The sequence below is a fragment of the Hemibagrus wyckioides genome, linkage group LG01, assembly GCF_019097595.1.
Source record: "Hemibagrus wyckioides isolate EC202008001 linkage group LG01, SWU_Hwy_1.0, whole genome shotgun sequence".
Taxonomy (NCBI): Eukaryota; Metazoa; Chordata; class Actinopteri; order Siluriformes; family Bagridae; genus Hemibagrus; species Hemibagrus wyckioides.
Window position 1 is genome coordinate 33,260,805 of NC_080710.1, and position 14,975 is coordinate 33,275,779.

General features: G+C 34.8%; 1 protein-coding gene across 2 annotated transcripts in view; it reads right to left on the reverse strand.

The window, feature by feature from the left end:
- Window positions 1-379: 379 nt before the first annotated feature.
- The window catches only part of zgc:163022 (putative ferric-chelate reductase 1), a 29,325-nt gene continuing 14,729 nt past the window's right edge, over window positions 380-14,975 (reverse strand). Inside the window, exons 10-17 of one of the 2 annotated variants that reach the window (XM_058399526.1) lie at window positions 12,596-12,709; window positions 12,146-12,261; window positions 11,808-11,894; window positions 2,442-2,533; window positions 2,304-2,362; window positions 2,039-2,176; window positions 1,316-1,341; window positions 380-1,214 (exon numbers count right to left, since the gene is read on the reverse strand). In XM_058399526.1, coding sequence (XP_058255509.1) covers window positions 1,125-1,214; window positions 1,316-1,341; window positions 2,039-2,176; window positions 2,304-2,362; window positions 2,442-2,533; window positions 11,808-11,894; window positions 12,146-12,261; window positions 12,596-12,709 — 722 coding nt within the window. In that variant the 3' untranslated portion in view covers window positions 380-1,124. Of the gene's footprint in view, window positions 1,215-1,315; window positions 1,342-2,038; window positions 2,177-2,303; window positions 2,363-2,441; window positions 2,534-11,794; window positions 11,895-12,145; window positions 12,262-12,595; window positions 12,710-14,975 lie in introns of those variants that run through there. The other variant, XM_058399534.1, reaches the window with a different exon arrangement.

Below are 14,975 nucleotides of genomic sequence, written 5' to 3' on the forward strand. Positions count from 1 at the left end.
TTATAAACACTGAGAGTGGGATCATAAATCATTATAAACACTGAGAGTGGGATTATAAATCATTATAAACACTGAGAGTGGGATCATAAATCATTATAAACACTGAGAGTGGGATCATAAATCATTATAAATACCAGAGAGTGGGATTATAAATCATTCCAAAAACATGGTCTCTTATCCAGGGGTCATATCAGGTCACAATAAATTTAATCATTTCTATATCATCTCTCTCTCTCTCTCTGTCTCTCTCTCTCTCTCTCTCTCTCTTTGTACTACTATTATAATACAACCAAGAGTGTAGTAAGAAAAAAATGGTCATATTTGGAAAAGAGATTTTAATATATTCAATAATAATAATAATAATAATAATAATAATAATAATAATAATAATAATAATAATCAGGTTGACAGGATGAATGGAAAACAGTTGCTGTAGTCGATAATGATCATACAGAAATACAGTAAACAGCTCAGAAATACACAAAGCTCTATTCAGTATAGAGTAGGGGCAAACGTTTGTACACCGTTAGGAAAGATAAAAACAGATAAACAGAAATGTTATTTGTTTACTCGGTTTGTTCATTTCAGAGTTGTGCTTTGTTTTGTTTTGTTTCGTTTATAAACATTGAACAGTCTGTGCAAAAAATAAAATATCAGTTTATAGCTTCATTAACTTCATATTGTGACAGTGACATATTGTGTTCAGGCAGTATTGAGTCTCACACACACACACACACACACACACACTATATACACTATTATACCTGCTGTAGCGTTCATGAGAACAGGAACTCACTCGTTTCTTGAGTTTCTCTCATAACTATAAAGGTATAAAAGTTACATGTACTAAGAAATTGCAAATGTTGGCAAGTTGCTGTGGTATAAGAGGAATAAAATATTTGGTAAAAGCACCACCAGAGGAGTGAAGAACGATGGAGATTTGCTTTGGAAAAGAAAAATGTGACAAAAAATATAAGTTTCTGAATAAATTAATAGAGGATTTGAATAAATGCAAACATAAATAAACCCAGAAATAATGTTTAAATGTATTTATGAACCTGGTGAAACCCTGAGTTTCTTTTTAAAAGAAAAAAGAAAAAAAATAGATGTCATCATTTCCATAATTATGCATTTCCAATTCCGACCAGCAGAGCCACCAGGAACGTCAGGTTTCCCATGAAGAACAAGATCAGCAGAAGCACTCCTGTTCCCACCTGATACATACAGGAGAACATAACAACAAAATGATGAAGTGAAATATTTAATATAAAAAATATAGAAGAAATACAGAAGTAGAAGAATTTCACACACTCACCCCACCAGCGTCGCCTTCGGGCATATCTGAGGAAAAAAACACTCTTTATGAGCAACTGATTTCTATTGTTTTATTTTCATATTTGTTAATGAATAATGTGTTCATATATAAAGAGTTTAATGATGTTTATTAATAAATTCAGATACTATACTCTAATGTTCATTTTATTACACAATCTGCATAAGATCTGCTTTTAGGAAAGATTATAAGCACTAACAGATATCCTGAGTAAGAAAGGAAGGAAGAAAGAAAGAAAGAAAGAAAGAAAGAAAGAAAGAAAGAAAGGTTGAAAAAAGGATAGACAGATAAATAGTTAGACAGACAGACAGACAGACAGACAGACAGACATAGATAGATAGATAGATAGATAGATAGAAAGAAAGAAAGAAAGAAAGAAAGAAAGAAAGAAAGAAAGAAAGAAAGAAAGAAAAAAAAAGCTGGTAGAAAATGTACTTTACCTCCTTCATATTAACTGTTCACTCTATCATGTTGAAAAACTATTTATTTCCTTGTTTTTTTCTTTTTCTCTCTCTATTCTGCTTCTCTCTCTCTCTCTCTCTCTCTCTCTCTCTCTTTATATTCATCTCATTTTTCTCTGTGACCCTGAATGAAATAATTTTAATTAAATAAATAAATAAATGGATGCAGGGTTTTGTGAGGGGAGCAGCACTAATAATAATAATAATAATAATAATAATAATAATACTCAGTAGCAGGTCTCACCTTTTTGTCTGTATTTGTGGTATAAATCCTGGCAGAGGAAGAGCAGCGCTTCCCAGGCCACAAATCCCCCCATCACCTTCGGCAGCCACTGAGACTCTGAGCTGTCGGCCAGCAGCAGACCGGTGAAGATCGCCGCCACTGACCACCGGCCAGAGAGACGTATTTATCGAAGGTCATGTGTGGTTATGTATATAAATACAATCACTCAGGGCAGGGGGGTTGAAAAAGAGAGAAAGAAAGAAAAAGTAAACAGGAGTGTTCTCACCTGCTAACCCTTTAATGGCTAATGCGTTGATGGCATGAACCCAGTTAAAGATAAATCTCCTGCAGAGGAAAAACAGTGACATGTCACTCAGCTGTGTGTGTGTGTGTGTGTGTGTGTGTCTCTCTCTCTCTCTCTCACCTCTCGTCCTGTGGTGAACAGCGAAACATGGCACCGATTGGCTGAGCGAGACTGAGGATCATCACCAAACAGCCCAGGACTGGATGAGCTCCCTAAACACACACACACACACACACACACACACACACATTTCCATTTTATTAGTACAAACAAATGATTTAATATATCTGTAATGTTGTGTGTAGTGTAACATGGAGTATGTGAACTGTTAATGTAGAGTGTGAGTTAGTGCAGTGTGCAGTGTGTAGTGTGTAATTTATTGTGTAGTGTGTAATTTATTGTGTAGTGTGTAATTTATTGTGTAGTGTGTAATTTATTGTGCAGTGTGTAGTGTGTAATTTATTGTGTAGTGTGTAATTTATTGTGTAGTGTGTAATTTATTGTGTAGTGTGTAATTTATTGTGTAGTGTGCAGTGTGTAATTTATTGTGTAGTGTGCAGTGTGCAGTGTGTAATTTATTGTGTAGAGTGTAGTGTGTAATTTATTGTGTAGTGTGTAGTGTGCAGTGTGTAATTTATTGTGTAGTGTGTAGTGTGTAATTTATTGTGTAGTGTGTAGTGTGTAATTTAGTGAGTAGTGTGTAATTTATTGTGTAGTGTGTAATTTATTGTGTAGTGTGTAATTTATTGTGTAGTGTGTAGTGTGTAATTTATTGTGTAGAGTGTAGTGTGTAATTTATTGTGTAGTGTGTAGTGTGCAGTGTGTAATTTATTGTGTAGTGTGTAGTGTGTAATTTATTGTGTAGTGTGTAATTTATTGTGTAGTGTGTAGTGTGTAATTTAGTGAGTAGTGTGTAATTTATTGTGTAGTGTGTAATTTATTGTGCAGTGTGTAGTGTGTAATTTATTGTGTAGTGTGTAGTGTGTAATTTATTGTGCAGTGTGTAATTTATTGTGCAGTGTGCAGTGTGTAGTGTGTAATTTATTGTGTAGTGTGTAGTGTGTAATTTATTGTGTAGTGTGTAATTAATTGTGCAGTGTGCAGTGTGTAATTTATTGTGTAGTGTGTAATTTATTGTGCAGTGTGCAGTGTGTAGTGTGTAATTTATTGTGTAGTGTGTAGTGTGTAATTTATTGTGTAGTGTGTAATTTATTGTGGAGTGTGTAATTTATTGTGTAGTGTGTAGTGTGTAATTTATTGTGTAGTGTGTAATTTATTGTGTAGTGTGCAGTGTGTAGTGTGTAATTTATTGTGTAGTGTGTAATTTATTGTGCAGTGTGCAGTGTGTAGTGTGTAATTTATTGTGTAGTGTGTAATTTATTGTGTAGTGTGTAATTAATTGTGCAGTGTGCAGTGTGTAGTGTGTAATTTATTGTGTAGTGTGTAATTTATTGTGGAGTGTGTAATTTATTGTGTAGTGTGTAGTGTGTAATTTATTGTGGAGTGTGTAATTTAGTGTGTAGTGTGTAATTTATTGTGTAGTGTGTAATTTATTGTGTAGTGTGTAGTGTGTAATTTATTGTGTAGTGTGTAATTTATTGTGTAGTGTGTAATTTATTGTGCAGTGTGTAGTGTGTAATTTATTGTGTAGTGTGTAATTTATTGTGTAGTGTGCAGTGTGTAATTTATTGTGTAGTGTGCAGTGTGCAGTGTGTAATTTATTGTGTAGAGTGTAGTGTGTAATTTATTGTGTAGTGTGTAGTGTGCAGTGTGTAATTTATTGTGTAGTGTGTAATTTATTGTGCAGTGTGTAATTTATTGTGTAGTGTGTAATTTATTGTGCAGTGTGCAGTGTGTAGTGTGTAATTTATTGTGTAGTGTGTAGTGTGTAATTTATTGTGTAGTGTGTAATTAATTGTGCAGTGTGCAGTGTGTAGTGTGTAATTTATTGTGTAGTGTGTAATTTATTGTGCAGTGTGTAATTTATTGTGTAGTGTGTAGTGTGTAATTTATTGTGTAGTGTGTAATTTATTGTGTAGTGTGTAGTGTGGAATTTATTGTGTAGTGTGTAATTTATTGTGTAGTGTGTAATTTATTGTGTAGTGTGTAGTGTGTAATTTATTGTGTAGTGTGTAATTTATTGTGTAGTGTGTAATTTATTGTGTAGTGTGTAGTGTGTAATTTATTGTGCAGTGTGTAGTGTGTAATTTATTGTGTAGTGTGTAATTTATTGTGCAGTGTGTAGTGTGTAATTTATTGTGTAGTGTGTAATTTATTGTGTAGTGTGTAATTTATTGTGCAGTGTGTAGTGTGTAATTTATTGTGTAGTGTGTAATTTATTGTGTAGTGTGTAATTTATTGTGTAGTGTGCAGTGTGTAATTTATTGTGTAGTGTGCAGTGTGCAGTGTGTAATTTATTGTGTAGAGTGTAGTGTGTAATTTATTGTGTAGTGTGTAGTGTGCAGTGTGTAATTTATTGTGTAGTGTGTAGTGTGTAATTTATTGTGTAGTGTGTAATTTATTGTGTAGTGTGTAGTGTGTAATTTAGTGAGTAGTGTGTAATTTATTGTGTAGTGTGTAATTTATTGTGTAGTGTGTAATTTATTGTGTAGTGTGTAATTTATTGTGTAGTGTGTAGTGTGTAATTTATTGTGTAGAGTGTAGTGTGTAATTTATTGTGTAGTGTGTAGTGTGCAGTGTGTAATTTATTGTGTAGTGTGTAGTGTGTAATTTATTGTGTAGTGTGTAATTTATTGTGTAGTGTGTAGTGTGTAATTTAGTGAGTAGTGTGTAATTTATTGTGTAGTGTGTAATTTATTGTGCAGTGTGTAGTGTGTAATTTATTGTGTAGTGTGTAGTGTGTAATTTATTGTGCAGTGTGTAATTTATTGTGCAGTGTGCAGTGTGTAGTGTGTAATTTATTGTGTAGTGTGTAGTGTGTAATTTATTGTGTAGTGTGTAATTAATTGTGCAGTGTGCAGTGTGTAATTTATTGTGTAGTGTGTAATTAATTGTGCAGTGTGCAGTGTGTAATTTATTGTGTAGTGTGTAATTTATTGTGCAGTGTGCAGTGTGTAGTGTGTAATTTATTGTGTAGTGTGTAGTGTGTAATTTATTGTGTAGTGTGTAATTTATTGTGTAGTGTGTAATTTATTGTGGAGTATGTAATTTATTGTGTAGTGTGTAGTGTGTAATTTATTGTGTAGTGTGTAATTTATTGTGTAGTGTGTAATTTATTGTGTAGTGTGTAGTGTGTAATTTATTGTGTAGTGTGTAATTTATTGTGTAGTGTGTAATTTATTGTGTAGCGTGTAGTGTGTAATTTATTGTGTAGTGTGTAATTTATTGTGTAGTGTGTAATTTATTGTGTAGCGTGTAGTGTGTAATTTATTGTGTAGTGTGTAATTTATTGTGTAGTGTGTAGTGTGTAATTTATTGTGTAGTGTGTAATTTATTGTGCAGTGTGTAGTGTGTAATTTATTGTGTAGTGTGTAATTTATTGTGTAGTGTGTAGTGTGTAATTTATTGTGGAGTGTGTAGTGTGTAATTTATTGTGTAGTGTGTAGTGTGTAATTTATTGTGTAGTGTGTAGTGTGTAATTTATTGTGTAGTGTGTAGTGTGTAGTGTGTAATTTATTGTGTAGTGTGTAGTGTGTAATTTATTGTGTAGTGTGTAGTGTGTAATTTATTGTGTAGTGTGTAGTGTGTAATTTATTGTGTAGTGTGTAATTTATTGTGTAGTGTGCAGTGTGTAATTTATTGTGTAGTGTGCAGTGTGCAGTGTGTAATTTATTGTGTAGAGTGTAGTGTGTAATTTATTGTGTAGTGTGTAGTGTGCAGTGTGTAATTTATTGTGTAGTGTGTAATTTATTGTGCAGTGTGTAATTTATTGTGTAGTGTGTAATTTATTGTGCAGTGTGCAGTGTGTAGTGTGTAATTTATTGTGTAGTGTGTAGTGTGTAATTTATTGTGGAGTGTGTAGTGTGTAATTTATTGTGTAGTGTGTAATTAATTGTGCAGTGTGCAGTGTGTAGTGTGTAATTTATTGTGGAGTGTGTAATTTATTGTGTAGTGTGTAGTGTGTAATTTATTGTGTAGTGTGTAATTTATTGTGTAGTGTGTAATTTATTGTGTAGTGTGTAGTGTGTAATTTATTGTGTAGTGTGTAATTTATTGTGTAGTGTGTAATTTATTGTGTAGTGTGTAGTGTGTAATTTATTGTGCAGTGTGTAGTGTGTAATTTATTGTGTAGTGTGTAATTTATTGTGCAGTGTGTAGTGTGTAATTTATTGTGTAGTGTGTAATTTATTGTGTAGTGTGTAATTTATTGTGCAGTGTGTAGTGTGTAATTTATTGTGTAGTGTGTAATTTATTGTGTAGTGTGTAATTTATTGTGTAGTGTGCAGTGTGTAATTTATTGTGTAGTGTGCAGTGTGCAGTGTGTAATTTATTGTGTAGAGTGTAGTGTGTAATTTATTGTGTAGTGTGTAGTGTGCAGTGTGTAATTTATTGTGTAGTGTGTAGTGTGTAATTTATTGTGTAGTGTGTAATTTATTGTGTAGTGTGTAGTGTGTAATTTAGTGAGTAGTGTGTAATTTATTGTGTAGTGTGTAATTTATTGTGTAGTGTGTAATTTATTGTGTAGTGTGTAATTTATTGTGTAGTGTGTAGTGTGTAATTTATTGTGTAGTGTGTAGTGTGTAATTTATTGTGTAGTGTGTAGTGTGTAATTTATTGTGTAGTGTGTAGTGTGTAATTTATTGTGTAGTGTGTAATTTATTGTGTAGTGTGTAGTGTGTAATTTAGTGAGTAGTGTGTAATTTATTGTGTAGTGTGTAATTTATTGTGCAGTGTGTAGTGTGTAATTTATTGTGTAGTGTGTAGTGTGTAATTTATTGTGCAGTGTGTAATTTATTGTGCAGTGTGCAGTGTGTAGTGTGTAATTTATTGTGTAGTGTGTAGTGTGTAATTTATTGTGTAGTGTGTAATTAATTGTGCAGTGTGCAGTGTGTAATTTATTGTGTAGTGTGTAATTTATTGTGCAGTGTGCAGTGTGTAGTGTGTAATTTATTGTGTAGTGTGTAGTGTGTAATTTATTGTGTAGTGTGTAGTGTGTAATTTATTGTGTAGTGTGTAATTAATTGTGCAGTGTGCAGTGTGTAATTTATTGTGTAGTGTGTAATTAATTGTGCAGTGTGCAGTGTGTAATTTATTGTGTAGTGTGTAATTTATTGTGCAGTGTGCAGTGTGTAGTGTGTAATTTATTGTGTAGTGTGTAGTGTGTAATTTATTGTGTAGTGTGTAATTTATTGTGTAGTGTGTAATTTATTGTGGAGTATGTAATTTATTGTGTAGTGTGTAGTGTGTAATTTATTGTGTAGTGTGTAATTTATTGTGTAGTGTGTAGTGTGTAATTTATTGTGTAGTGTGTAATTTATTGTGTAGTGTGTAATTTATTGTGGAGTGTGTAGTGTGTAATTTATTGTGTAGTGTGTAATTTATTGTGTAGTGTGTAATTTTTTGCGTAGTGTGTAGAGTGTAATTTATTGTGTAGTGTGCAGTGTGTAATTTATTGTGGAGTGTGTAGTGTGTAATTTATTGTGGAGTGTGTAATTTATTGTGTAGTGTGTAGTGTGTAATTTATTGTGGAGTGTGTAGTGTGTAATTTATTGTGTAGTGTGTAGTGTGTAATTTATTGTGTAGTGTGTAGTGTGTAATTTATTGTGTAGTGTGTAGTGTGTAGTGTGTAATTTATTGTGTAGTGTGTAGTGTGTAATTTATTGTGTAGTGTGTAGTGTGTAATTTATTGTGTAGTGTGTAGTGTGTAGTGTGTAATTTAGTGTGTAGTGTGTAATTTATTGTGTAGTGTGTAGTGTGGAATTTATTGTGTAGTGTGTAGTGTGGAATTTATTGTGTAGTGTGTAGTGTGTAATTTATTGTGTAGTGTGTAATTTATTGTGGAGTGTGTAGTGTGTAATTTATTGTGTAGTGTGTAATTTATTGTGTAGTGTGCAGTGTGTAATTTATTGTGTAGTGTGTAGTGTGTAATTTATTGTGCAGTGTGCAGTGTGTAATTTATTGTGTAGTGTGCAGTGTGTAGTGTGTAATTTATTGTGTAGTGTGTAGTGTGTAATTTATTGTGTAGTGTGTAGTGTGTAATTTATTGTGTAGTGTGTAATTTATTGTGCAGTGTGCAGTGTGTAGTGTGTAATTTATTGTGTAGTGTGTAGTGTGTAATTTATTGTGTAGTGTGTAGTGTGTAATTTATTGTGTAGTGTGTAATTTATTGTGTAGTGTGTAATTTATTGTGTAGTGTGCAGTGTGTAATTTATTGTGTAGTGTGTAATTTATTGTGTAGTGTGTAATTTATTGTGTAGTGTGTAGTGTGTAATTTATTGTGTAGTGTGTAGTGTGTAATTTATTGTGTAGTGTGTAATTTATTGTGTAGTGTGTAATTTATTGTGTAGTGTGTAGTGTGTAATTTATTGTGTAGTGTGTAATTTATTGTGTAGTGTGTAATTTATTGTGTAGTGTGTAGTGTGTAATTTATTGTGTAGTGTGTAGTGTGCAGTGTGTAATTTATTGTGTAGTGTGTAGTGTGTAATTTATTGTGTAGTGTGTAGTGTGTAATTTATTGTGTAGTGTGTAGTGTGTAATTTATTGTGTAGTGTGTAATTTATTGTGTAGTGTGTAGTGTGTAATTTATTGTGTAGTTTGTAGTGTGTAATTTATTGTGTAGTGTGTAATTTATTGTGTAGTGTGTAGTGTGTAATTTATTGTGTAGTGTGCAGTGTGTAATTTATTGTGTAGTGTGTAGTGTGTAATTTATTGTGTAGTGTGTAGTGTGTAATTTATTGTGTAGTGTGCAGTGTGTAATTTATTGTGTAGTGTGTAGTGTGTAATTTATTGTGTAGTGTGCAGTGTGTAATTTATTGTGTAGTGTGTAATTTATTGTGGAGTGTGTAGTGTGTAATTTATTGTGGAGTGTGTAATTTATTGTGTAGTGTGTAATTTATTGTGTAGTGTGTAATTTATTGTGTAGTGTGTAGTGTGTAATTTATTGTGTAGTGTGCAGTGTGTAATTAATTGTGTAGTGTGTAGTGTGTAATTTATTGTGTAGTGTGTAGTGTGTAATTTATTGTGTAGTGTGTAATTTATTGTGGAGTGTGTAGTGTGTAATTTATTGTGTAGTGTGTAGTGTGTAATTTATTGTGTAGTGTGTAATTTATTGTGTAGTGTGTAGTGTGTAATTTATTGTGCAGTGTGCAGTGTGTAATTTATTGTGTAGTGTGCAGTGTGTAATTTATTGTGGAGTGTGCATTGTGTAATTTATTGTGTAGTGTGTAGTGTGCAGTGTGTAGTGTGCAGTGTGTAATTTATTGTGTAGTGTGTAGTGTGCAGTGTGTAATTTATTGTGTAGTGTGTAGTGTGCAGTGTGTAGTGTGCAGTGTGTAATTTATTGTGTAGTGTGTAGTGTGCAGTGTGTAATTTATTGTGTAGTGTGTAGTGTGCAGTGTGTAGTGTGCAGTGTGTAATTTATTGTGTAGTGTGTAATTTATTGTGTAGTGTGCAGTGTGTAATTTATTGTGTAGTGTGTATTGTGTAGTGTGTAATTTATTGTGTAGTGTGTAGTGTGTAATTTATTGTGTAGTGTGCAGTGTGCAGTGTGTAGTGTGTAATTTATTGTGTAGTGTGTAATTTATTGTGTAGTGTGTAATTTATTGTGTAGTGTGTAATTTATTGTGTAGTGTGTAGTGTGTAATTTATTGTGTAGTGTGTAGTGTGCAGTGTGTAATTTATTGTGTAGTGTGTAGTGTGCAGTGTGTAATTTATTGTGTAGTGTGTAGTGTGCAGTGTGTAATTTATTGTGTAGTGTGTAGTGTGCAGTGTGTAATTTATTGTGTAGTGTGTAGTGTGCAGTGTGTAATTTATTGTGTAGTGTGTATTGTGTAATTTATTGTGTAGTGTGTAATTTATTGTGTAGTGTGTAATTTAGTGTGTAGTGTGCAGTGTGTAGTGTGCAGTGTGTAATTTATTGTGTAGTGTGTAGTGTGCAGTGTGTAATTTATTGTGTAGTGTGTAGTGTGCAGTGTGTAATTTATTGTGTAGTGTGTAATTTATTGTGTAGTGTGTAGTGTGTAATTTATTGTGTAGTGTGTAATTTATTGTGTAGTGTGTAATTTATTGTGCAGTGTGCAGTGTGTAGTGTGTAATTTATTGTGTAGTGTGTAGTGTGTAATTTATTGTGTAGTGTGTAATTTATTGTGTAGTGTGCAGTGTGTAATTTATTGTGTAGTGTGTAATTTATTGTGTAGTGTGCAGTGTGTAATTTATTGTGTAGTGTGTAATTTATTGTGTAGTGTGCAGTGTGTAATTTATTGTGTAGTGTGTAGTGTGTAATTTATTGTGTAGTGTGTAGTGTGTAATTTATTGTGTAGTGTGTAATTTATTGTGTAGTGTGTAATTTATTGTGTAGTGTGTAGTGTGTAATTTATTGTGTAGTGTGTAGTGTGTAATTTATTGTGTAGTGTGTAATTTTTTGCGTAGTGTGTAGAGTGTAATTTATTGTGTAGTGTGCAGTGTGTAGTGTGCAGTGTGTAATTTATTGTGGAGTGTGTAGTGTGTAATTTATTGTGTAGTGTGTAATTTATTGTGGAGTGTGTAATTTATTGTGTAGTGTGTAGTGTGTAATTTATTGTGGAGTGTGTAATTTAGTGTGTAGTGTGTAATTTATTGTGTAGTGTGTAATTTATTGTGCAGTGTGTAATTTATTGTGCAGTGTGTAGTGTGTAATTTATTGTGTAGTGTGTAATTTATTGTGTAGTGTGCAGTGTGTAATTTATTGTGTAGTGTGTAATTTATTGTGTAGTGTGTAATTTATTGTGCAGTGTGTAGTGTGTAATTTATTGTGTAGTGTGTAATTTATTGTGTAGTGTGTAGTGTGTAATTTATTGTGTAGTGTGTAGTGTGCAGTGTGTAATTTATTGTGTAGTGTGTAGTGTGCAGTGTGTAATTTATTGTGTAGTGTGTAGTGTGCAGTGTGTAATTTATTGTGTAGTGTGCAGTGTGTAATTTATTGTGTAGTGTGTAGTGTGCAGTGTGTAATTTATTGTGTAGTGTGTAATTTATTGTGCAGTGTGTAATTTATTGTGTAGTGTGTAGTGTGCAGTGTGTAGTGTGTAATTTATTGTGTAGTGTGCAGTGTGTAATTTATTGTGTAGTGTGTAATTTATTGTGTAGTGTGCAGTGTGTAATTTATTGTGTAGTGTGTAGTGTGTAATTTATTGTGTAGTGTGTAGTGTGCAGTGTGTAATTTATTGTGTAGTGTGTAGTGTGCAGTGTGTAGTGTGCAGTGTGTAATTTATTGTGTAGTGTGTAATTTATTGTGTAGTGTGCAGTGTGTAATTTATTGTGTAGTGTGTAGTGTGCAGTGTGTAATTTATTGTGTAGTGTGTAGTGTGTAGTGTGCAGACCCCCACACTTTACCCCACTCCAGTCTTGTGCGTATGAAAATATCAGGATAAAGGCGATGATAGTCGCTGCAACTGAGAGCAACATTAGCAGCACATGAGCCTGAGGACCACACACACACACACACACACACACACACAGAAACACACACACACACACACACACAGACACACACACACACACACACACACACACAGACACAAACACACACACACACACACAGACACACACACACACACAGTTGTCAGTTTCAGTAGAGTAAGGTCCTGATGTTTATAATGAGAGGGTCAGGATGCTGAGCTCAGCTCCTCTGTGCTGTAATTCACACTGAAGCTGAAATCAGAGAAACGCACCACAAACCAGACGTCTTTCCCACAGAGCCGCTGTCCTCGAGAACAACTCTTCAGGAAACGTGCGATCAGCATTCCCATACTGCCCAGGGTCATCCACGCTATCAACATCAGACAACCTGCAGCACACACACACACACACACACACACACATACAAAAATATAACACACTGTTCGTAATTCTTTGGTTTTTTTGTGTTGCAATAATTTTCCATCATTATTTTTTATTGATGTTCTTGTTTTATTTATTGTTTATTCTCGATCTTTTTATTCATTCCTTTTCATTTGTGTTTTTTTTTTTATTTTATTTTTCATGTTTTGCTTTTTTTCTTCTGATCTACACACAGATATGAATACAGATGTTTAAACTCTCTGATACTTGTGTACACTGTGCTTTAGTTATTTAGTTATTAGTGTGTGTGTGTGTGTGTGTGTGTGTGTGTTAATAATTACCGTGAGCTTTAACGATAGCTGGGAGCTGTGATCCACTCCCCACTGATTGCAGACTGCTGATGTCCACCTTTGTGCTGCTGATTAAGGGGTCAGTGAGGTGCATCTGGATCTCACCTGTCAGAACACACACCTGAGACATGAACTACACCCACCTCCATTTCACACACACAAACACACTCATATACATATACACACATATACACACACAAATACACATTCACACAAACAAATATTTGCACACACACACACACATACATTCGTACAACACAAAAAGACTCACACATACATACTGTACACACACACACACACATACACTATATTGCCAAAAGTATTCGCTCACCCATCCAAATAATCAGAATCAGGTGTTCCAATCACTTCCATGGCCACAGGTGTATAAAATCAAGCACCTAGGCATGCAGACTGTTTTTACAAACATTTGTGAAAGAATGGGTCGCTCTCAGGAGCTCAGTGAATTCCAGCGTGGAACTGTGATAGGATGCCACCTGTGCAACAAATCCAGTCGTGAAATTTCCTCGCTCCTAAATATTCCACAGTCAACTGTCAGCTGTATTATAAGAACGTGGAAGTGTTTGGGAACGACAGCAACTCAGCCACGAAGTGGTAGGCCACGTAAACTGACGGAGCGGGGTCAGCGGATGCTGAGGCGCATAGTGCGAAGAGGTCGCCAACTTTCTGCAGAGTCAATCGCTACAGACCTCCAAACTTCATGTGGCCTTCAGATGAGCTCAAGAACAGTGCACAGAGAGCTTCATGGAATGGGTTTCCATGGCCGAGCAGCTGCATCCAAGCCATACATCACCAAGTGCAATGCAAAGCGTCGGATGCAGTGGTGTAAAGCACGCCGCCACTGGACTCTAGAGCAGTGGAGACACGTTCTCTGGAGTGACGAATCGCGCTTCTCCATCTGGCAATCTGATGGACGAGTCTGGGTTTGGCGGTTGCCAGGAGAACGGTACTTGTCTGACTGCATTATGCCAAGTGTAAAGTTTGGTGGAGGGGGGATTATGGTGTGGGGTTGTTTTTCAGGAGCTGGGCTTGGCCCCTTAGTTCCAGTGAAAGGAACTCTGAATGCTTCAGCATACCAAGACATTTTGGACAATTCCATGCTCCCAACTTTGTGGGAACAGTTTGGAGCTGGCCCCTTCCCCTTCCAACATGACTGTGCACCAGTGACCAAAGCAAGGTCCATAAAGACATGGATGACAGTCTGGTGTGGATGAACTTGACTGGCCTGCACAGAGTCCTGACCTCAACCCGATAGAACACCTTTGGGATGAATTAGAGCGGAGACTGAGAGCCAGACCTTCTCGTCCAACATCAGTGCCTGACCTCACAAATGCGCTTCTGGAAGAATGGTCAAAAATTCCCATAAACACACTCCTAAACCTTGTGGACAGCCTTCCCAGAAGAGTTGAAGCTGTTATAGCTGCAAAGGGTGGACCGACATCATACTGAACCCTATGGATTAGGAATGGGATGTCACTTAAGTTCATATGCGAGTCAAGGCAGGTGAGCGAATACTTTTGGCAATATAGTGTATATATGTACACACACACAAACACATATACACACACACACACACAAACACATACACACACACACACACACAAACACATACACACACACACACGTAATAATCTGGTCGTCATCTGTTTCCGGATGTTATCAGATTATTTGAGTTCAGATCAGACATTACTGAGACATCTAATCTCACACTCGGCCTGTTATCAGAGACACACACCTGTACTGCAGCTCACTAAGCCACTTTTTATTTCCTGTATGTCCAGTTTATTTTCCTGAGTCAGTGCACGAGCACAAGAATCAGACAAAAATCAGCAAACTGCAGTTTTTCTCATTCACTAAAACACCTTTGTCCACTCAGAAATTTCACTTTTCAACAGTTAACACAAGAGACTAAAACTGAAGCTCACTGACCACAATGACCAACACTCACAAAACATATGCAACAAAAACAAATATTTATGACACACACACACACACACCAGCCTGCATGATCAGTCTTCACTCTGTGTGAGATGATTGTAATTATTTGGGGATAAACACTGACCCTGACATCAGGACATTTCGGACTGTAGTTTTGCAGACATGGAGTTTTTTTATTTTCCTGTAGGAGTGTGCAGAAACCCGAGACATAAACAATGTGTAGTGTTACAGAGTCTCAGGGATTCATTAAAGCTGCTTTTAATTAAAAACAAATCATTTAAAAACTAATAGAGTTTAAACATTTAATTTATTTCAAACTCCAGTGTAAGATTTGAATTACACAATCCATCAAAACAATTTGTGTGTGTGTGTGCGTGCCTAGATGTGTGTGTGTGTGTTTGTATATTTGTGTGTG